The sequence below is a fragment of the Taudactylus pleione genome, unplaced genomic scaffold (assembly GCF_031769625.1).
Source record: "Taudactylus pleione unplaced genomic scaffold, aTauple2 ptg000041l, whole genome shotgun sequence".
NCBI classification, from domain to species: Eukaryota; Metazoa; Chordata; class Amphibia; order Anura; family Myobatrachidae; genus Taudactylus; species Taudactylus pleione.
The window spans coordinates 9,045,258-9,069,198 of NW_028284443.1; the positions used below are offsets into that span (position 1 = coordinate 9,045,258).

At 40.7% G+C, this 23,941-nt stretch overlaps 1 protein-coding gene across 3 annotated transcripts in view; it reads right to left on the reverse strand.

Annotated features, from left to right (window-relative positions):
• The window catches only part of PLXNB2 (plexin B2), a 220,683-nt gene that overhangs the window by 51,816 nt on the left and 144,926 nt on the right, over window positions 1-23,941 (reverse strand). For all 3 annotated transcript variants that reach the window (XM_088457632.1, XM_088457631.1, XM_088457636.1), the window contains 11 exons: window positions 23,331-23,525; window positions 15,278-15,400; window positions 13,917-14,017; window positions 12,760-12,886; window positions 12,306-12,459; window positions 12,054-12,171; window positions 11,870-11,972; window positions 5,730-5,831; window positions 4,787-4,873; window positions 3,408-3,489; window positions 1,750-1,907 (listed from right to left, as the gene is read on the reverse strand). In XM_088457632.1, the coding sequence (XP_088313758.1) occupies window positions 1,750-1,907; window positions 3,408-3,489; window positions 4,787-4,873; window positions 5,730-5,831; window positions 11,870-11,972; window positions 12,054-12,171; window positions 12,306-12,459; window positions 12,760-12,886; window positions 13,917-14,017; window positions 15,278-15,400; window positions 23,331-23,525 (1,350 nt within the window). The remainder of the gene's footprint in view (window positions 1-1,749; window positions 1,908-3,407; window positions 3,490-4,786; window positions 4,874-5,729; window positions 5,832-11,869; window positions 11,973-12,053; window positions 12,172-12,305; window positions 12,460-12,759; window positions 12,887-13,916; window positions 14,018-15,277; window positions 15,401-23,330; window positions 23,526-23,941) is intronic.

The window sequence follows — 23,941 nt, forward strand, 5'->3', positions numbered from 1 at the left end:
TTTGTAAACGTCACTGTGGCAGGGACAGATATATATTATTGAAATATTCTCTGTAAAGCGCTGCATAATGTGTCTGCCATATAAATAGTGGAAAAACATCACCAATGTCTAATACAGATCAGTCCCTAAATCAGTGGAGCTAACAATCCATGTCCCTTACCATATGTACACACTGATACACACTAGGGACAAGTTTTGTCAGGAGGCAATTAACCTACAGTACCAATATATTTTTGGATTGTGGAAGATAACCGGAGTACCTGGGGGAAACCATGCAAGGGTAGAATATACAAACTCCACACACTTAGGATTGTGGTGGGAACCAAACCCAAGACCTCAGTGCTATGAGGCAGTAATGCTAACCTTTACACCAACTATGATGCCATATATCTATATACATTTGTTCTAAATTCATGACTTACATCTCAATATCCAGACGGGATGCACCACAGCAGATGCCCATCAGTGGACCAGTTCATAGAGAGGGCACTCACCAGACCACAGAGTAGCTGAATTTCAAGAGACTTTTTAATGGCTCATTTGAGGTCTATAATAATTATGTAGCATAAGCCATTCAAATATAGTTAGGGGAGGTAGGAGACCTGCGCTTCAGATTTATGGGTTATGTAGTGTGTTCAGTGCTTGCTGCGGACTTCTATGTGGGTACCCAGCCCAATCAGAAGCATAAATTATATTAGTGGAGGTCAGCGCTACACTTCAATGATATGCTGATTGTTATGTTTAAGAATAGTTTTTTTTAATGGTAAAGATGGAGGCACAAAGCCCCTTATGGTAATATAGATATTATGCTGTAATACAGATACGGTATTGGTAAAGTTTTAAATGCAATGTTGCAAATCTCTAATGTACCAATCAAGGGATGAGTGCACTAGTCCTGGGATGGTAAGAGTTAATGAATCAGTGTCTTGCACAACAATGATGATGTATACAGGACCTACAGCACCGGTGGGGTGGGATAGGATCCGACCTGGAGGTGAACAATAAAGGACGCCGGGGGCAAGTATGTGCACCTGGGGGATACGGGACGCCGCCCCACCAGACACATACTGATACACCCAGAGTACAAAAACTCAGACACACACCGGTCGGATCCTATCCCACTCCACTGGTACTATATACAGGACCTACATCATCATTGTTGTGCAAGACACTGATTCATTAACTCTTACCATCCCAGTACTAGTGCACTCATCCCTTGATTGGTGCATTAGAGATTTGCAACATTGCATTCATAACTTTTCCAATACCGTATCTGTATTACTGCATAATATCTTTACTATCATAAGGGGCCTCGTGCCTCTATCTCAACCATTAAAAAACAATTCTTAAACATAAGTAATCAGCATATCATTTAAATGTAGCGCTGACCTCCACTAATATAATTTCTAAGCCATTTAAAAACCTGATCGCCGGGATCCCGTACCCAACCCACACCGACATGCTTAGCTGGTAGCACTCAGTGCTTGCCTGCAGTTACAAAGCAAGCAGAGATATTGTCTTGTAGTCAAGTATGTAAGAGATGTACAAAAAATAATGGCATGCAGCAAATCCTTTGACATTGTCCAGAGTGTGCTTCATGGAAAAATTGCAATAAGAAGATACAGAATTGCTAATTCCCCAAGCCTGAATAAACCTACAATGCAGCCTAGCCTGGGGAACATGTGAGACGCCCACCAAAGAGAATGGGGGATGCCATCATGAATATAATGGTATAAGCAGATCACTTACATCTGTGATGATAGGAGCAGGGCACTCTGTGGCACCTGGATCCCTACACATATCCTTATAGACACATTTGTTGTTACACCAGACACAGTTGTATTTTGGATCAGCCGCCAGGCATAAGCTGCAGTCACTTCTTCCATAAAAACAGTTATACAGATTCACTAGGAAAACAAAAACAAAGCCACAGTGCTGTTATAAAAAAATAATGCAAATCTACTGACAACATTGTAAATAAGTTTCTAGTTTTAAAAATAAAGTGGTTATAGCACGCACAAATAAAAGCGAGACAGAATGATAGATTTTGTTCAAAGCAAAACATACTGGGCCTCATTTACAAAGCACACTGGATGTGTACAACTAATTCAAACTTAGCGACTTTACAGCTGACAGCTTCCTGAGCGGTGTCGGACTGTAGACATCAGTAGGCACTGTACCTTCATGGGAAAAGGCTGCGATTCGTGGGTGCGCGAGGGGGGGGGGGCTAAATTATGTTTGGCGTAATTTTAGCCCCTGAAAATTCCCTATAAAAACTCCCCATTCTGCTTACTTCACAAGGAAGTGAATGGGACTTTGTAGATCTGCCTACTCTTCTGGGGGTGCAGGGGGCTACCCGAAAAATCGGGACCCTCCCGCAACTTCCGGGAGTAGACAATTTTTAACTAATTACCTTGGTATTGCATGTGCCTGGATGAACTGCCCAGTGCATGGCTTGAGGAGATGCCTATAGACGTGACCCCAGGTATGTGGGGTGGTGGAAAAATCTGACACTGCGCTACACTGTAAATGCTAAATCATAAATTAATCAAGACCAAGAGTAGATGTTTCAATTAGCTGTGAGTTAGCCGAAAATTGCTTTTCGAGAGTTAAAAACCTGCAGCCATTATTTTAAATAGGGAAATATGGCCAATAAAGACGTCATTTTCTCTACAAGTCAGTAAAACGGGTTAAATTATGTCGGACATGTATGTTGGGTGGTGTTTGGAAAAATGTACTGATGGGAAAGTCTTTGTACTTGCAGATGGGAGTTACAAGGGTTTTGTTCCAGATGTGGTATATTGACATGGTCATAATTATCTACATTGGCCACGTCGTAATTATTAGAATGTCGACAAAACCTCCATGGTGGTCTAGTAGCGACTTACCTGGTACGGCAGCTCTAGCGGCATATTCCGTGTCCGACAGTGAGATCCTGATGATTTCCAGCAGGCCTTGTGGAGCTTTCGGAGGGAAGTATGACTAATCCTAACCTTCCCCTAGTGCCTTACCACCTGAAGCCTAACCCTAACCTCTCCTCCTGTAGTCTCACCCACCGGTCCCTGCAGAATGTCCACTATTCACATGTCGACATTCTGCAACTGCTGACATTGTTCTACCCCAATATAAAGCACTGGTATAAAATGGGCTGGAGGGAAGGGAGCCACAGAGTACTGCATGGTACATTATTAGCATAAAGATTGGGCTCTCTCTTGTCCCTCTCCTGGACAAACCTACAGACTTTTAAATACAATATAATTAACAAAAGAACAGGAATCTTCAATTTAATAGTCCAGCATGTGAGAGCTATAGAATAAATTCGGTCCTCTTGATGGAAATACTATACTCTAAATGAGCCTCAGAGATATGAATAGGGAAGTGATAAAGTACTGCACACATGAACATACCATTCAGTTTGCTGTCAATCTTCTTTTCATTCACTTTAACATAAATATCCAGAGGAACAATTTCTTTATTTTGTACTGGAAACTAAAAGGAAAGTAAAAAAAAGAATAAATAAAGTTAATGACAATGCATAATATCTGCCATACATTGCACTCTGAGCTGTCAAAGTCTGGAGGGATCAACAAAGGACCAGCTCACAACTTTCAATTTACTAAAATTCCTGATAAAATTGAAAGCTTAAAACATCCACAAAAATACATTTTGATAACATACAATTGCTGTAGATCCAGTTCAGAAGGTTTGTGCACGGTCATTTGTCTATGCTAACGGCCTTTAGCTGGGAACACACTATATGATGTATTGTTCGAAATATTGTCCCGGCGTGGAGCGGAACGATATATGGTACACATCATATAATGTGTACACCAGATCTGTCATTCGCCGCAATGTCTCAACTGTTGTTCTGTACGGCAGGTGGGATGATGCAATGAACAACGCAGTGCTGTTACATGCAGCATGTGATGTCATATTGTACCATTGTGCACCAGATTGTGCAGTGTTTATGGCACATGCGATGTATCGTTACATCACATCACATGGTGTGTACCCAGCTTAAAGGTTGTTTGGAAATGATCCTGACATTTGGCACAGAATGGTCAGCGCTTGTTTAATTTAGCCCTCACATGACTGTGAAAACTGAAAGCGGCCGCTCACAAAGTGGTAACTGCAACCCATCAAAAACAATATAGAAGAATGCAATGGAGCGCAACTATAGACATATAGGTGTGTGCATGGGGGTGCCCGGTGTGCACAGGCACACTCTAATGTCCAGTACCCTCCCACACATCGGGCGGTCCAGAGACTGACCGCTGAAGGGAGCAGAGTCTTAGCTGGGCAACAGAGGCGACAATGAAGTGTAGTATGCGGTGGCTGACTTCCTTCTAATTAAACCGGGAGTTGAAAACCTGAGAACCGCATTAAGGTGTTTGGGGCATTTACTTCTTCTGTCACTTGCTGTTTTAATAGAGCACCCATGCAGTGCCTTAGGAATTACAATTTCTCTGAAACCTACTTGGGATGACCTAAAAATATATATTTACCACTATATGAACACTGTTGCTAGTATTTTACATAATTGATTAATGAAAAGTTTTAGCATATTATTGTCTCAATAAGATATAACTGTGCTTTAAATTGATATTTTTTGTATGTATAATATTTATTTATAAAAGTCCTCCATTTATATTTAATACACTGTCTATATTAGTGATCCATTGCCTTCTTCTATATTGATTGAATGCATGTGAATTTAATATGCCAAATCCACATTATAATCATGTATGATAGTCTCATATTACTTTAGTTAAATACTATAACATACCGCTGGAAGAGAGATCGAGAACATCCCATTTTCGTTCAATACGGTTTCTTTGTACTTGAACTTATCGTTACCAGCAATAAATTCCCCCTGCATTTGTGAAATATAAAATAAACTTAAATAAATATTGTATAAACAATTTTGATTTCTTATCACAGGAATAACTAAACCAGGTGTTCTTAACCTTCTCCCACAAGAGAACTCATTTTAACTGTGTGAGTCAGCTTTGAAGCAGACAATTTAATTTTAACGATTTCTATGAAGTGACATAATTGTAAAAAAAATAATAAATATTACAGATTACTACTTTATTAGCACGCAGTATGTTTGGAATTGAGGCTGGTAGAAACTGGAGATATAAAAATATTTCGGGGGGTGGAGATAAACTGCAGAGGAACATGTTGTTTTGGTCTGATGCCTCAGGTTAAGAAGGACACTTGTGCTAAACCCTACTCCACTTGTGCAGCTTGTACTGCAAACACTATACTTATTTAGTACACCAGAAAAAAAATGCAGAAAGTCAGAGTCCCGTGTATCACGCAGAGTTTACTGTAGTCAAAGTTTTTCCTGGTGTATATTTTCTACAAATAAGTATTAAATACTTGGACACCAGAAAAAAAAAATTGTGGTATAGATACAGTTCATGCACTTGAATGTGCCTTGCGTTATACAGAGATATCTCCCTTTTGTTAATGTTTTGCCTATAAACGATGGCCATATAGTATTTAACTATATTTTTAAAAATGAAAAGTAAACCAAAAACATGTTCTATTTTTATGCAGCTGTCTTCTGTTTCAGCAATATAGTCCCGGAGCAGACTCCCACAGGCTGCATGTCTGACACAGGCTTTCCCCTTCTTTTCTTTAGGTTACAAAATAGGATGAAGCATATTACTGTGAACAAAATATATTACAAAATACACAATGAACAATAAATGGTAAATTACCTGGAAGTAGTCTAGATTCATTCCATTAAATTTGATAGTCATTTTTTGCTCCATTGGGACAAACAATGGGTCTGGCTCTAAGAATTGTGGACACTTGTTTTCCTGAAAAACAATGTATAACAATCTAATAAATTCTGACTCATGGGATGAGGTATAAGATATATATCTAGAAAATCATTGTCATATAATCAGTATGTCACAAAGGGCTGAACTGAGATAACATGAAGGGTCCTTTAATTACCAAGCAATACCATCACTCTGCTCCATTGGTAAAGTTAAAACCATCCACTGATGATCATTATGCCAAGCAAACACCCAACACTAGAGCACATTATTATTTATTTTTTTTACTTAACAAATAGAAACGGTCAATACACTACTAAACAAAACACACACAAATGGGAGGAATGGAGGAGAAAGATGAATAAGCAATAGAAGGCTGTGGCCAAACCAACATCAACAATCTAGAGATCATCACAAAACATTTCTAAGGTCAAACCAATCCAATGACATAATACTCCAAGTCAATGACTACCTTGATCTGTGTTGACAACCTTGTAAGGGACACATTCATTTACAGATGGTAGGACTTTATTTAAAATACTTTCAACAGGGAAGGTCAGGACAGGTCAGAAGCTATCCATTTTAACAATCATCGTGGTCCTGATTTAAAAAAGAAGCTGCTGCAGCAGAGGTGCAAGCAGCCACACTTGGACCTTTTTTGAATTCCAACAATCATATATGGGTGTCCAAAATGCTGGCCAATCCCACTGCTGATCCAGTAATGCCTCACTATAAGGAAGAACAGCAGTAGTTTTATCAAATTTTGTAGCTGTACCTGAAATGCAGGTGTACAAAGGTATGAAAGAGGCAATGTGTGGTAGTCAGGTGGGGAATGTGACAGGAGTGGGCAGCAGGAGACTAACGTCATGCAAGCTGGCATATCAGGCAGTTAGCGCATACTGAATTGCCCATACACCACTAGGGAATTTAACAATTTCTGAAATGTTGATATGACTATGTCTAAGAAGTGACATAGGTAGATAGATTACAGACTATGTTAAGTAAAGCAAATGTTCTTGAAATGATTGTTGTATGGGGAGGTCTACCAAGGTAGTAAAGTTTCAAAACTCCGGTTCAGAAAATAAATAAATAAATAAGTGTAGTTTGAGAATGACCACAACAGAAGTTGTGCACCATGACAGGCAGTGGTTCAATGGGAATTGTAACTAAAATGAGTGTTGATTGGTAGACCAAATTTGGGCTCGAAACAAAATCTTATCAGAACCTCCTAGAGGAAACTCAGTTTGACTGAATGAAATGCACTCTCAAATTAATTTAGACTTGCACTAAAATCAGAGTGATCACGTTTACAGTACAGAATCGTACTTTGCTTGGCATAAAACTGGACTTATCTTGAAGAATAAACAAAATGATAATACATTTGTGGTCAATATTTTCACAAAAATCTTAATTCCGTTTGATAACTCAAAGTCACTTGGGCATATTTTCCTCTTCAATGAGCACAGTAAGTGGTTATCTCACGGCGGGAGACTGTCTCAATGAGACTTGGAAAAGTAGAAAGCAAAGGGGAGCACAAATTATACATAAACTTGTAATTGTGGAATACTTCTATACAGGGCAAGCAAAAGGCATTCTGGACCTCCTCCAGTGTAATGTAATCATCATAATTCCTGGGGTGGAAGTAAGCAGGCCATCTGATTACATTACTTGCTCGATGTTATCTGAAAAAAGTAGTCTAATAAAAGATAAGTACTTTTTAGGTCTACTTTTAACATTTTCCATAAAGTGCAATTAATTAATAATCCTCCAAATAAATCATACACAAGAGATTATTAGTATTTAATCACTTAATTAGCATAAACATTACATATGGAATTAAGACACTACAAAAAAAAAAATTAGATCTCACCCATTGTGCTACCCTACTGTAAAAGAACCAGCTGGAGAAGGAAACATACCACAAATGCCACACAGACAACACATAGCTGTGGCCAAGGGAAGAAACATGATTAAATACATGCGGTACATATGGATACCAAACTAACTCCCAATATTAACCTTAGCAAACTCAGTATCCCCCCAAACTTAAAGGCACATACCCCCAACATGTACACTACCATGATTATTTATTGTTTACATAGCGACATTGTTTTGCACATTGCTGGAAAAAGAATATCCAATCAGTTCATGTCATAGGAATTATGTTTTTCCTATAAGAATCTTTCACTAGCACTATGATCTTAGTATTAGTAGAGACGCTTGAAAAACTGGATCTGGTATAATCTCAGCTAAAATGCATTTCGGCTGCCCTCTAGCCTTTATCAAGGTGTATACACCTTGATAAAGGCTACAGGAGAGATGAAACGCATTGGTGAATATAGGAGGGCAGCGAACCAGGTGAAGAGAACGGGGGACTGTAGATTGTACAATTGTACACAGGACCAGGAGTGTTCCAGTAGCTATACCCGGGAGGAAGCTGGTAAAGCGCCACACATGCGAGTTTGGGTGTACTACGACAGCACCCCTCTCAATCTGGTACGCTGCTTTTTCTATCACTTTGGTAGCAATTTTATATTTTTAAAGAACCTTGTAAATAAATAAACAATACTTCACTATATACTTTATCTCCTTGTTTATACAGGTCTCCCATATCCAAATATTCCGAAATACTGAATATTTTTAGCATGACTGAGATAGTAAGACATTTGCTTTTTTATGGTTCCATGTACACAAACTTTGTTTTAGGCACAAAAGTATTATAAATATGGATTAAAATTACCTTCAGGCTTTGCGTATGAGGTGTATATGAAACATAAATAAATTTCATGTATTTGCACAAACTTTGTTTGAGCCACAAAATTATTGAAAATATTGTATAAAATTACCTGCAGGCTGTGTGTATAAGGTGTATATAACACATAAATGCCTTCTGTGATTAGATTTGGGTCCCATTCGCAAGATATTTCATTATGGTATATAAATATTCCAAAATACGGAATATTCCGATATTCAAAATACCCCTGGTCCCAAGCATTTTGGATATGGGAGACTCAAACTGTATATCTATACGGAGGAGAGGAAGTGAATACTACTATGGATTAACCTATAGGAGTAAATACGTACAATAAAAACGGAAAACTCAGTGGGAAATATTATCTCCATCAGAAGTGGATTTCTCAAGAATTTCAGGATCATTGTACTTTACTAATTTCGAGAAAAGGTCATTATACCCAGGAGAGAGCGCACAATTGCAAGTACTTTATTTACAATTTGTTTTAAGATACATTTGTAGTAGAACAAGATAAGGTATGCCATAAGAGGAAAAGTACATTACAAAATGCCAATGAAAGACAAAAAATACATTTTAATTAGGGGTGAGCGGGTTCGGTTTTACTCGGATCTTTTTATTGGCCATCGCCGAACACGTGTTTTGGATAGCGAATGAAATCAAGCCGAAATTGAGGTAAAGTGGCGATAAGAACCGAGTAAAACAGAACCCGCTCACCCCTAATTTTAATATATTATGAAATGTCTAAATTCAGCCTAAGGCTATTACATATACACGCACAACACTGCTAGGTTTCAAAAGTTAAAAAAAACAAGAAAAAAAACCCAAAACACTCATTTGTAGCTGTGGCGATACTAAAGATTTTTCCTGGGTATTCTAAATATCTTCTTTTCCTGTTTCTCACTGGTGAGCAGTCTGTACTTACACAGCACTTAGACAAATCAATTACAAGTACTCAGATCGAAGCTGCACAACAAATTGCCATTTAGTGGAAGCAAAGTAGATCGACAATGTAATCAGATTTATTAAACGCCCAATGCCTTTATTAGTATTAAAGCAATAGGGGTATACAAGGTGGCATTGATTAATGCATAATGGGTGAGATTTTTCACCTACCACGGGCAACACATTAATATGGACAAGAATGATATTTTATTTCTTTTCCTTTTTAGATGAATTGAACTATCCGTTTAAAGCCATTATTTGTGTACAAAGTATAGAAGGTTTAAATACAGGAATTACACAATGCTTATATGGTACTCTAGCATATGTTTCAGCTTTATATGTCAGTTAACATTTTTCTTTATTAGTTACCTTTGAATCATATTCTACTTAACTTTCAGAAAATGATCACTAAACTTGAGATGAAGAATCTGCCAGGGAAGGGAGTAAATTCCTCACATGATAATGTTCACAATTGCTTATCACATCTAGAGGACCAACCAATATTGTAAATATAGGGCAAACATGACCCGTATGTTATATGAGGAGTGGTTGGTGGTGCACCACAGAACTGAATAGGCATCTACTCAAAAATAAGGAGGGGATCAAAAAAAAAATGTTGTTTCTGGTGCGCTCTTTGAAATATTTATTTTTTTGTGTAATGTCTATATTAAAAAAAAAAAAAACAACAAAAAAGAAGCATTTAAAATATACAGGTGTGTCCACATACATCTTATTTCCTCATGGGTAGAACCGCCCTACTAGTCAAGCCATGCCGTGGCATGACTAGGTAGCGCTGAGCCTTTTTTCGTGCAACTTTTTACCGATAAATTAGTCTTATTCGCTATGTGATATGAATATGGCGCACACACAGCTTATGCTGATTAAAATTACATGTGACATGTCTATATTCCGGGTTTATCTGCATGCAGGATGCTCCGTTACAGTGTCACAGCCGCTGACACTGACATAGCATGTTGCATGCAGATACACCCACAATTGCACACAGAATATAGGCATGCCACATATTTTAATCAGCAGTTCGAATAAGACATTTGAAGGTAAAAAGAGGCTCAGCTCTACAGAGTCGCACGGTGCTCACGCGTTATGTTTAACGCAACTTGTTGCGCACAGAGGTAAGATGTATGAGGACACATCTGTAATATTTCTAAGAGTGCACCACAAAAGAACTTTCTTTTTTGATCTCTTCAGAACATTCCCCCTTTTTTTTTTATTATGATCTAAAGAAAAGTAAAAAAAATTTAAATGAAAAAATTATGTGTAAGCCGTTGAACACACTGATATATAGACAAAGTGGGCAATTCAATTCTGTACAATGGCTACGAAGTACCAATTCAGAACAGCACTTTGTGGCCATCAACATGACCAGTTTTGCCTCAGACTCCAGGAAACTTGGGATGTTGAGCCTACTGTATGTAGCAGGCAAATGTGTGCATCCAAGCATCATGTGATGTTGGGCAGCTCATTGCGCAGAATTAAATCGGCCTCTAAAATACTAATGAACTCTGGGCCTGATCCCGACCCGGTCGCAAGCTCTGAGCGCTCGCAACCGGGTCGAGTGTGCATATGCACGACGGAGCCGGCTCCGTCGTGCGCATGCGCGATACCCGGATAGCGACGGGCACTCCGTCGCTCCGGATCTCGCACCAAAGGGGGCGTGCTGTCGATGTTGAGTGACAGCACGCCCTCTTTGGTGGGCGGGCCGGGGGAGTGGCTGCCAAAACGGAGGCGTTCCCATGTGAATGCCTCCGTCTGGGGCCGGCCCCACTGACATCACGAGTGATGTCAGTTGGAGAGATTTCGGCTCTGTTTGAGCCAAAATCTCTCTGGGGCTTGCGGCAACGAGACCCTACCACAAGGGTCTAGTCGCAAGCCCGATGGTCACGATGGTGTTGACCATCGAGACCATCTTCCTGGCCGCTCGCCATAGCTGTGGGTGGTCACCCACAGCTATGCGAGCGGCCAGGAGGCCGTTGTAAAAAAAATATAGCCCGGCCCTGATTCAGAGCGAGCGCTCTGTCAGAGCGTCCGGCTCTGAATCAGGGCCTCTGTGTGGACATCTCTTAGGCTCAGATACACTGGCTGTAATGTGCAACATAAGTAAGATGTTTCCTCTCGGAAACTTTATAATAAATATCAGTAATCTGGAAGTATTTCTTTTTATGTGCTTTAAAGAGAAAAAAAACAAAAAAACGTTTCTTTGTACATTTTTTTTTTCTTTTTGGGAAAATTAATCAAATCTTTTATGATGAATTCAGCATATTAAGTCAAATTAAACAACTTTCTGCTTTATAAAAATGTATCAGCACCTCAAACTTTACAGTTTCACAATCCATGATTAAGCTTTATAATGTTAAAAGCTTACCATGTTGATTGTGGCTGGTTCATCATTTGCAGAGGAGTCAACACACTTATGATTGCCAATGTCCCATCGACATTCCCACTCAGTATTTACACATGATGAGCACCTGGGAATCAAGATATGTTCCAGATTATTAATGCTCTAAACAGGAAGCAAAGGAACTTCAAGCTATTGCAAAATTACTTACGGCAAGTTTTCGGAGAGGTTCATTGATTCTTCACAGTTGTAGAACTGATAGGAATAATTAGCAAAGGACACATTCCTTTCCTTTGCAAAGTATAGCTCAATATCAACATTAACATAATCTGTAAGAAAATAAAGCTACAGTATTTAAAAAAAAACAAAAACAACGTAATGTAAAAAACTACAATTTACAAAAAAACAAAAACAAAAAAAAAACACTTGAAACTTCTTTCTTGCTTTTATGGACAATTTGTACCTTTTCCTGTCTCAGTGGGAGGAATATCGACTGGGTGATGACAAGAAATTGACCCATCGTTTACCAATGTGGCCTTCTGGATGTTTTTTCCAAAGTTGCACATCAATTCATCTTCTTCCAGTAATGTTATGGAAGGCTCCACTTTTAACTCAACCTACCCCAGCAAAAAAATAATCAGTGCATTTGCAGTGAAGGGGCTGTTCATCTTCAGTTAAATATCTGGTTCTAGCATTCTCCTGAAATGATGTACTCTCACTACCATCTCACACACACACACACACAATATTAAATATATAAATCGCTAACGGTCTCCAATCACATAAAAGCACAAGCAATTGAATACATATACTGCTCTAAACATCGGTAATATTCCTTTCAAAACAACCCAATAAAAAAGAGGGGGGGAGGGAAATTCTTAGCATATATGTAAAGAGCAAGAATTGAAACTACTCACAATATCAAGTGCCTTAACACTCATATTATTTGGGCTGGCGCTTTCAATCTTCATACAGACACCATCAGGACTCCATAACCAGTGATTTGGATCATTGGCCCGAGGACAATTCATTTTTCTAGTACATCTGAAAAGGGTAAAGCAACAGAGAAGTGAAAATTAGACCACATGGCGTCAATACGACTTTCAGCACTAGGTATGTGAGAACAAATAGAGGCATTTAATTTTGTTGACCTATAAATAATGCCACCGATATGTTCAAAAGCACCTTTCTCAGGGCCGATGCTTCCATTCGGCTGAAGCTTTGCATAGGGTGCTGAGAAATCTTGCACCGGCCCTGAACTTTATGTATGACTTTCTGATGAGCATTTAAGGCGTGGACAAAAATTGTAGTCTAAATTAGTGGCAAATCAATTACATAAAATCAAATAGATTGCAAACATAGTAAGCTTGTTTACTCTCCTAGAATGTCTGGCAGAATTTTGATGAGTTCCGTCCCCCTCAAGCCCCGCATTTTAACGGTATATCACAATACAATGCAAAGTGACCACTAAAAGCACTGAGGAAGCAGAGGGGATTGAGGATTGTTGCTTACTCTCCCGGGAGCATAGAATGGTGCCGCAGAGGAAGAGGGACCCGCTGGCCAGGACAAGGTAAGTATACTATGCGAGCAGGGTGTGTGATGCAGGGGTCCCCCTGGACTCATAGGCCTTGTGCACCGCACACCCTGCACCCATTATTAAATACGTCTATGCTCCCCGGCGAGTAGGTAACAATCATCTATCCCCTAAACTTCCTTTGTGCTTTTAGTGGTCACTTTGCACTGTATTGTGATAAACAGAACAAATAAAGCGTTTCGGCCAATCCCAGAAGCCGTTAACGTGATGAACTTGACCGTACAAAGATTTTTTGGATCTTCCAGCATAAAAGTAAAATATTTTTCTAATTGGTGTCTGGTATACATAACATTCTGACAGATCTGTCAGTTATACGGATACGAAACTGCACTGTGGAGACCTCGCAAAGTTAAATCTCTCACATTTTAGGGTCATTTACAGCCATATATTCATTATTAACAGAGTTTTTGGAGAATGCCACAAATAAGATCACCATTTTCCTAGAATAATCTTCCTTTATTCAATGTTGTCTTTACTTACTTTCCTTCTATCACACACCAACCACAGTAGGGATCCTTTTCTCGTGTGCAGTCATTGCAGTTCTTGTATTGCTCACAGTCCTGAACAGGAACACGATACACCTATACACACAGATTTATTTCAATAAGACAATATATCTAAACTATGTAACATTATTAACTGTGCTTATATTTACATAGCTATCTTTAAGTTCATAGCCAAAATTATTTAAATATTATAAGTATTAGCAAATTCATATTACACAAAAGGACAATTAAACCTTAAAATAAGTATTCCACCATAGCAACAGGTAATAAGCTAATAAGTGAAAGGCATTGCTGTTGGGGGAGGTGTGTCCCAGCCCTTTATTTGCTTCCCTAAAGCAGTGGTTCTCAAACTCGGTCCTCAGGACCCCACACAGCTCACATTTTTCAGGTCACCCAGCAGGTGCACACATGCAGTCATTACTCACTGACACATTTTAAAAGATCCACAAGTGGAGCTATTTATTTCACTTGTGATTCTGTGAGGAGACAAGGAAAACATGAACTGTTTGGGGTACTGAGGACTGAGTTTGAGAACCTGAGGCCTAAAGTAATAGGTTCCTATTGGAAACTATAGGAAACATCAGTTTAGTGAAACACAACAAAGCCAGTCTTCTAAATCATGGTTTCATAACTTGTAGCATATACACCTGCCGAGAAATACAAAATTAATTTCATATGAACTTAACCTCAGAATCACGGTTTATTGTATTATTTATAAAAAAAGAGGTCTTCTTACAACATCCCTATATGACTTGCCTGGTATATATTTACACTGCTTAGTTGGCACATTAGTTATTTGGACTGGTAATGAGAAGATACTGGTAGATATCCCACCCCCACCCTAAGAGTTTACAAGATACAATAATGATGAGAATCTGTCCTAAAACATGTTCTAACAAAGTGCTCTGGTCATAATTAGTATGACTTTCCTTTAAAAAGCAAGTTAATTCAATAAGATGTCTGCAACTAACAAACAACTGTGATTATGTTAATTTAACTGCATCAAAAGGTGATGGATGGACTAAAATGGTTTGAATATAAACATACAATATACACTGATACCCATTATCATGTGAAATTATTTTCTACTCTACTGAGGCGTATGCTCAAGCAGTCTATTATTAAACACTACACATTTCTCAGAATTTTTCCACAATATGGCTATTGATTGTTGTATGCTATCTATAACTATACTGTGAGTTTGGGGTAGTGTATGTAACTATATTTTATGCTGCAATTTTTATGATTAAATAAAATGTGATCATATTGTTGTGATTTGTCATCTGTTTGTGTGCGAGTATAACAATTGACCAAAACATGAGGACATACTTATACCTTTTTCTTAGTCATTACATAAAGATGTTCTTTGGAATCATCAAAAACCAATCCATTCTTGATGGCACTTTTGGGTTTAAATGATACGGTTTTGTACTCTTTAGACTGTTCTCCCAAAAAAGCCTACAAAACAACAGTTTAATTAAAAAAATCAACTTTGATTTAAAGTAGTAGTTTAATTTAAAAATGGAAAACGAATAGGTATCATCCATTCTGTATAAATTCTGCATTTATTATCTGCTGATCGATTAATTGTGAAACAAGTCGTAGGCAAATATCACCAGTTTCTTTTCTACTGTTGTGGCCACACTCCAATTTAATAACTTGTCACTAACCAACCTGATATCCAAGTGTTTTAGGAATAAGGCAGCTGTATGCTGAATACTACACATCGTGCCAACAGAATTCTATGTTTAGTACTTGGCACACAGAGGGATTGTGCAGAATGTGGGATGAAAGGAATATCTAAATAATTATTGCTTTCACTTTCTCCCTCAGGAACCTTAAGCAATTAAAGATAAATAACATTGCAACTTAACCATAGCCTACAAATTACTTCTATACAGCAGTTTGTGAACGTATCAGAGCCTAGGACAGCCACTTGGATACAAATGTTACCTTTAAAGGTCAATACCACTTGCTACCTCAATGAGGGTCTCATTTGATCACCCAGTCACAGCTGTGGGATGAGGTAGGGCTGCTAAAGAAATTAAGGTGTGTATCCACTAAGCAACCTTACTGAGCGATTGCACGACTATGACATCGTAATCGTGCAATTGCTCAGTAAATCGGCAGCAAATTGGGCATTTAAATGTCAAAAACGTCCAGCGATGCGCGTGCCCGACGGTCGTTTTTGACATCCATCATCGCCCGTACATGCTGGTCAACCTGACGATCACGTCAGGTTCAGCATGTACAAGGATGATGGATATGCCTACACCGAACGAATGAACGTTCAGTGTAGGCAAATTCACAGACTGTGAAATGACAGCACAATTACAATGTCGTAATCATGCTCTCGTTTCTCCGTCTATTAGTGGATACGCACCTTTAGACCTCCACAAAGGAGGATTAGATTTGCAAAGTTGTCACACAAGAATGCAATGGACTTCCTGGAATGTCATTTTGCCAATGTGATCAGATGTAGTGGGAAATATAGTTTGTGCTGAATAAGTTAGAAGCAGCTAAACCTCATGTGGAGTACATTGTGTCTATAGGTTTCAATCAATATTCCTTTTTTAAATAATTTTAATTAGTTTATATAAAGAAGTTAAAGGTTATAGTTTGGCAATTAGAGTTCTACTAATACGATCAATAATCAGACTGGGATTTTTATGCTCTTTAATCATTTTCTCTAACTTCATTGGGGGACACTGTGTACCTTGGGGTACAGAGGCTTAACAAGAATGCAGGAGCTATACATTTCTACACAAACTTGAAAATCCTCCTCTCCTCGCTACCCCTCCCCGAAAGCAACTCCATTATTTTTATTGCCAAGTCCCACAATACAGAAGCGAAGGAACAAATAAAAGGGAGAAAAATCAATGTCATCTTAGAACATTAAAAACCGATAAGAGGGCAACTACATGTCCTCATACATCTATCCCTTTTGCGCCATAAGGCAGATGATGCCTGGAGTAATCTCCTGCTACATACTTTTTTTCTCAACTTTGACCCGTTTTCAAGAAAAGGAAATTTATATTCATATATGTTAAAGCCTTTTCTTCGATTCCATAGGGGGCATATAGAGGACAATGGGTATAGGCTTGAGAGGAGAGTCTGGGCACAAAATAGGTAACATTTATTTCTCAGGAGCCCAGTTAAGTTAGCAAGTCCATGGTAAACAGTGAGGTGAAGGAAAAGGAAGACTGGCAGACACTCAAATCACACACATAGGCAAGGTGAACAGAACTGGTACTAGAATAACTAAATCCAGTCAGCCAGGTGCATCAGGGTGGGCGCTCTGTGTCCTCTATGGAGTTGAAGAAAAGGATTTAACAGGTAAGAATATAAATTTCCCTTTTCTTCTTCTTCCACTAGGGGGAACAGGGATGACAATGGGATGGGATGTCCCAAAGCTGTCCCCCTATGGGAGAGGATGCTCCTGGGCTGCACTGAGAACCCTTTGCCCGAAGGCTGTGTCTGAAGACGTAAAGGTGTCAAATGCATTAAAGCGAATAAAAGTGCGGGCGGAGGTCCACGTGGCAGCCATACAAAACTGTTCCACAAAAGCACCATGTTGAGCCACCCAAAAGGCTCCCACTGACCGGGTGGAATAGGCAGTCACCACGGCAGGGGCAGTAATATCCGCCGAAAAATAGGCCTAGCGGATAGTTATATGGAGCCACCTGGCCAAGGTCTGCTTAGTAGACGGCCAGCCTTGCTTGTGAAAATCATCAAGGGCAAACAGAGAATCCATCCTGCGGAATTCTCTTTCCTGTCCATATAAATCCAGCATGCTCTCACAACATCCAAATAGGCCACTTCCGGCAAAGAATCTGAAAAGCTGAAAGTCAGGACCACAATCTCCTGGTTAATGTGTAAACTATACATCACCGTGGGAAGGTAATCCAAAATGAGTCCGTAGAAGGTCTCTATCTGAAAACCAAAACCGGGAAGTGGCACAATAAGGCACTCAAGTCGGACACTCTCCGGGCCGTTGCGATAGCAAGCAGGAAGATAGGTTTGAGGGAGCCACCAGAGATACAAATGGTGTTTTGGGCATTAAGCATGGTACGAATGACCCTTATGGGAAACCCCTTTGCTCTCAGGATGGATGTCTCAAGAGCAACCCCGTCAAAAGCGAGACGGGCCTGATCCAGATGGAAGCACGGGCCACGAGACAGAAGATCCAGCCAAGGAGGAAGATACAATGGGTCGTCGATGGGGAGGCCCAGAAGAACCGTGTACCATGTATGCTGTGGCCAATCTGGTGCCACTAGGATCACAGTCTTTCTCACCAGCCTGAACTTGCAGAAGACCCGTGGGATCATCGTGACTGGAGTAAAGACATGAAAAAACACCAGCGCATCTACCAGGAGAGCGTCTGAATCCCTGGTGCAGGAGCAGTAACTCAGCAATTGGTGGTTGTGACGCCATCATATCTATGTCCGACATGCTCCAACAGCGAACCAGTAGCTGGAAGATGTCTGTATGTAGAGCCCAGTCGCTCGAGTGAATGTTCTGATGGCTTAGGAAGTCTGCTTCCTAATTCTGGACTCCAGGAATGAAGACCACTCACAGGGCCAGAAGATGATTCTCTACCCAGTAGAGAATGTGGCTGACCTCCTTTATGGCACCGCAACGGCCTCCCCGATGGTTTATGAAGGCAACGGTGGTCGCATGGTCAGACTGGACAACCTTGGAGAAGAGACTGCTCCTGGCAAGCACTCTGAACACCGCTTGAAGCTCCAGGAAATTGATGGACAAATCAACTCTTCTGAGAAATCCAGCATCAGTCCTGGAACCAAAAAAGATGCCCCCTGAGAGAGACAAATGCCCTGAGGGAGAATGAGTGACTGAGTCTTGAGGTGCAGATGAGACTTGTTCCACCGTGCTAGAATGACTAGCTGAATAGGCCGGGAGTCGAACTGGGTGTTCTCCACCATGTCGAAGGTGGAAACCAGGGAACCCAGGCTCTGCACGCAGAAGTGGACTGACACCCGACGGTGGCTTAGGAATGTGTAAATCTTGGACCACAGAGATAGTATCTTGTCTGCAGGAAGCAAGACACGCTGAGTACTGGAATCCAGCAGAGCCCCTAAATGTAGCATCTACTGTGAAGGCATAAAAGTGGATTTCAATTAATTGATAATCCACCTGTGTGACTGCAGAAGATCCACTGTCAGATGGATGTGGTCTTGCAGAACATCCGGAGACTGTGCCAGGAGAAGGAGGTTATCCAGATAAGACAGGATGCAGACGTCCCTGCATCGAAGGTGTGCTGCCATGTCACCATTACCTACGTGAACAGACAAGAAGCTATGGGCAGCCCAAATGGCAAAGCCTGAAACTGGAAGTGATCATGTCTCAGAGGAACTTGTTCAGTGCCTTCAGATTGAGGATAGACTGAAAGGAGTAGTCTGGTTTCTGGACTAGGAAGAGGTTAGCATAGAAACCTGTACCTCTCTGAGATGGGGGAACCGGGGTGATGACTTTGGAGGCCAGGAGGGAACAAATTGATTCTGCTGCCATTATCAGATTTTCTGGAAGGCCGGTGGAAAATAACTGGACTGGCAGACTCCTCTGAAAGGTCAGAGCGTAGCCTTGAGAAACAACGCCTTTGACACAGACATCTGTTGTGGTCCCAATCCAAACTTTGGAAAAAAAAACAGTAGCCGGCATTCCCACCCCATCTTGCGGGAGGCTTGTTCGTGGGATGTTTGGTGGACCAAGGCTACTTACCTCAATACTTAAGGTGCCTACACACTAGACGATGTGCTCACGATGCAATATTGTGAGCGATTTCCCTTGAACTCTCCCCGGCACTCCAGGAAATGATATGGTGCTAAAATGTGTCCAATCTAACCAACGATCTATTGTGCTTCCTTAACGATTTTTAGTGCGTTGTGTATGAGATTGGCAGATCTTGCCTGCTGTAGGCAAGATCTGAAGATACGATTTATGACCCACAGGTACGTGCATTGGCATCTTTATCATGAGTGGCCACTTAAGATTTGAACATATTTTACACGATTTGTCTTTCCGATGCGTTGAAATCGGGCAAAAAATTGTCTAGTGTGTACACACCTTTAGATCCCTTGGAGGAATAACACTGGATTCTGGAGAAAGGTTGACCTCTGGCCTTTCCCTGCGGGCGAAAGGAACGAAAAGTAGACGTTCTGGAGCTGGGAGGAGCCGCAGAAGGAAGGAAATCCATCTTGGTCACTGCCACCGTAGCTAATATCTTAGAAAAACTATATATAAAATAGATATAGATATAGATATATATATATATATATATATATATATATATAAGGTGGCGCTGCACAAAACTAACTCACACCTGTACCATAAAAAATTATCAATATTTAATGACAATCAATAAAACACATAGGCAACAAATAAATTGTATCAAAATAGTAAATAGTCTGCGTCAGAGTGCAAGGAGCGCAGCCAGAGAGCTCTCCTGGTCACAGCAGACACCGACACCTTAGAGGTTAAGACCCGTGTAATGTACCAGAACTGAGACCATCCTCTAGCGCAAAGGCCTAGCGGCCAACAGCCTTAGCCACCCAAGAAGACGCGAGGACTGTGCGAGCAATAGCACCCACATTAGTATAAATCATCTTAAGGAAGTTCTCCAGCTTCCTATATGTTGGATCCTTAAAAGAAGCAGTATTCGAAATAGGACCGAACGAGACTGGCAACGTGGGCATCAACCAGTGGATGGGACTCCCACCTGGCCCTATCCGCAGTCGGCAGTGGGTAAAAAGAAGTAATATGCATCTGCTGGAAAGATGCTGACACCTGTGCCAATCCCTGTATGGACTGTATAAAGGACAGCATCCATGGTGGCTCTGTAGCAGCCAAAGGATACTAACCTGGCAGAATGTTTTGCACTTGAAGATTGACTAGCAGGGAGAGCTGGTCCAGACGCTGCAAGCTGTTTAATCAACTGAGCCAATACCCGTGTCAATGATGAAGCCCAAAGCCAGTTCCTGACTGGATGCCGTGGCTGAAGGGACTTCCCGCAGTGGAACTCAAAAACAACGGACACAAAGGCCATCATAGTCTAGCTCCTGGGGAGAAATCACGTTAACACATGTTTTACAAGTGCGTAGCACAGGAGCACCCACCTCCTTGGGAGCCTTGTTCTTGGAAGACATTAGAATGCAGACCAAGAAATTCCCCCCACACAAAAGCACAACCAGTGGTGTGCATTTCACAGGGGACCGCAAAGAGTGGCAATCAATTTTAAAATGCACTAAGTACAAACAGATGTTTATATGCAGATTGTAAACACTGGAGTGGAGTGGAGACGACCGGAGCCCTCACAACCAGCACTGACTGTTGTCGAATGCACTGATGGTGATAAGCCGCAAGTGTGTGGCTCCCTGCAAGCAGGGTGCCATGCATAACTGTCCCCATCTGCGTCTCCTGTCCAGGCTGGAGCCCGCAGCTGAAGTCACGGACCCAGTCGCCCAGCGTGGTCAGTGGAATGGCAGTGAGGGCGTCCGATAGGATGCCACTCAGCGTAAAAGTAAAATAAATGAAATAAAATGGGGGGCTACCTAAAGCAGCTCCTGCCCCACCATGGTCCCAAATACCTTGCCAGACAAACCCCTGCAAAATCAGTGGCAGAACTTGCCAGTATGCACAGCAGATGACCCCAAGACTGGTATTTAACTTCTTTATATAGCGCACACATTATCCAGTGCTTTAGAGAATATTTTAGTCACTTAAAAATCAGTCCCTGTCCCAGTGGAGCTATATTCTATAATCTATATTCTCTACCACATGCACCCACAAACACTAGGGTTAATTGTTATTTGTCAGAAGCCAATTAACCCACTAATATGGTTTTAGAGTGTGGGAGGAAATTGGAGCAACACACAAACATCCGGAGAACAATTAAACTCCACACAGATGATACCTTGGACAGGAACTGAACTCACGATATCAGGGCTGTGAGGCTGTAATGCTAAACACTACACCAACTGTACTGGTAGGCTGACTGTTCACACCTGTCGTAAATGCAGCCTGTGATGACCCGACAATTTACCCCCACAGCCTTAGCTCTGAAAATATTGCCTTTATTGTGATCTGACAGAAAAAAAGGCAAAATACTAGAGAGAAGAAAGATCTCAGATCCCAGCAATCACTCACAATACCAAGCCATATTACCTCTGTGTCAGAGAGGTATTAAAGGGGTGCTGGATATCCCATATGGCTGTCAGTTCTGGCATGTTTCTCACCAGGAAGAGGTTAAACACCTACCACCCATGAGAGAGCTGGTCACTGTCCCTGAGGTTGTGCCTAGTGGGGGGTAAGTTATTATACCCCACCTGATCCTACAGTGCAGCAGTTCTGCACTCTGTAAAGGAGCCAATTGTGGCTTCAGTTTCCCTCTACTCTCACTTAGCAGGTAGTCACTTACCACAGTCCTGGGACCCAGACTGCAGCCTGTGCTTTTCACGCTGTACCTGATGGTGCAACTGTACAGAAACACTACAAGCAGTGGCAGTAACTTGCTTGCCCTTGAGGCCAACCTTAGTAGAAAGCAGATGGGTACTCCAAAGGAGGCCCTGAAAGTGTACAAATACTCCCTCACTTTGTGCATCTCACTGCCAATGGCAAAGTGGAGAAGTCACAGAATGGAAGAAGTGAAAAGGTTAAAAAGAAAAGACAAAACGAATAATGCTGTTATAGGCAACAATGCAGAAAAATGCAATCACTCCTTTGGGTGAGGGTCAAAAAAAGGGAAGAGAAGTTTCAAGTTTGTGTAGAAATCTTGCGTAGCCTCTAGTCCCCAATGTACCCAGTGTCTCCGAATTCTATGCCAAAGAAAAGCAAGTGTGCCTGCCAGAGAGATAGAGGCATTTGTCTGTGTGGTGCTCACCATAGACCCATACATTACACCTGCAGATGAGTTTCAGATATCAGACTCGGGCATGGGGTTTTCCTAAGACAAAATGGTTAATTGTGTCTTGAGGTTTGGAGGAGTAGACAACCTGACTTAATGATGACAACACAAAAGCCCCAGTACTAATAAGTACTGTACCACACCGATACTTTCAATTATTATTATGCCATAATGCTACAGTGGCGGAATACCTCACTGGGTGACAAGTCTGACTTTATATTCCAATACACAGACTTTGCAGAGGCCTGATTTAATCCTAGTATGCCTGGCATTATGCTGAAGTGGTCACAGGAATGGGAACTTCACTATTCAGGGTAAAGGGGACTGAAAATGTTGAAACACGGTTTAGAATGTGTTATTAGTCCCCTTTCTACATTTGAAGTGTACATTTATACATGCCCCACAAAAAGTTTATAATTTTGAAAAGAAAAATAAACCCATCTTTAAATCTGCACAAATCACAATTACCTTCACCAATTTTCCGTCCGCTGTACCAAGGAATGCAATAGTGTGCTCATTCTCTACAGACACGGCTACAGCAGTATAGAGGTTAAACTCTGGCGTGAGCACAGCTGTTGCAGTGGCACCATTTTTGCTCTGCAGTGGGTAAGGTAAGTGTTCTGATCCACAAGGATACTTAATTGACTCATTTACATTGGGAGTCTGGTGGAGAAACAAAATAAAGCAATCAAACACATGATAAACCTGTGTAATTGTGACTCTGCTTTACTTTTTATTTTAATAGTTTAGGTCTGGACTGAATACAGATGTGTCCACATACATCTTACCTCCGTGCGCTACAAGTCGCGTTAAAAATAACACCTGTTAGACTCTGTAACGCATTAAGACTTTTCATGCAACTTATAACCTTAAATTGCAAAGTAATGTGAATATGTAGCCCAGGCAGCTTCTGCTGATTAAAATGATATGCGGCAAGCCTATATTCTGTGTGCATCTAGAGGTGTATCTGCATATGAAATGCTACATTACAGTGTCAGACCTATACTAGTAATGGTATACTGTATAACTTAAGAACATTTTTAAAGCACCCAAATAGGTAAAAGAAAACAGATTACTAT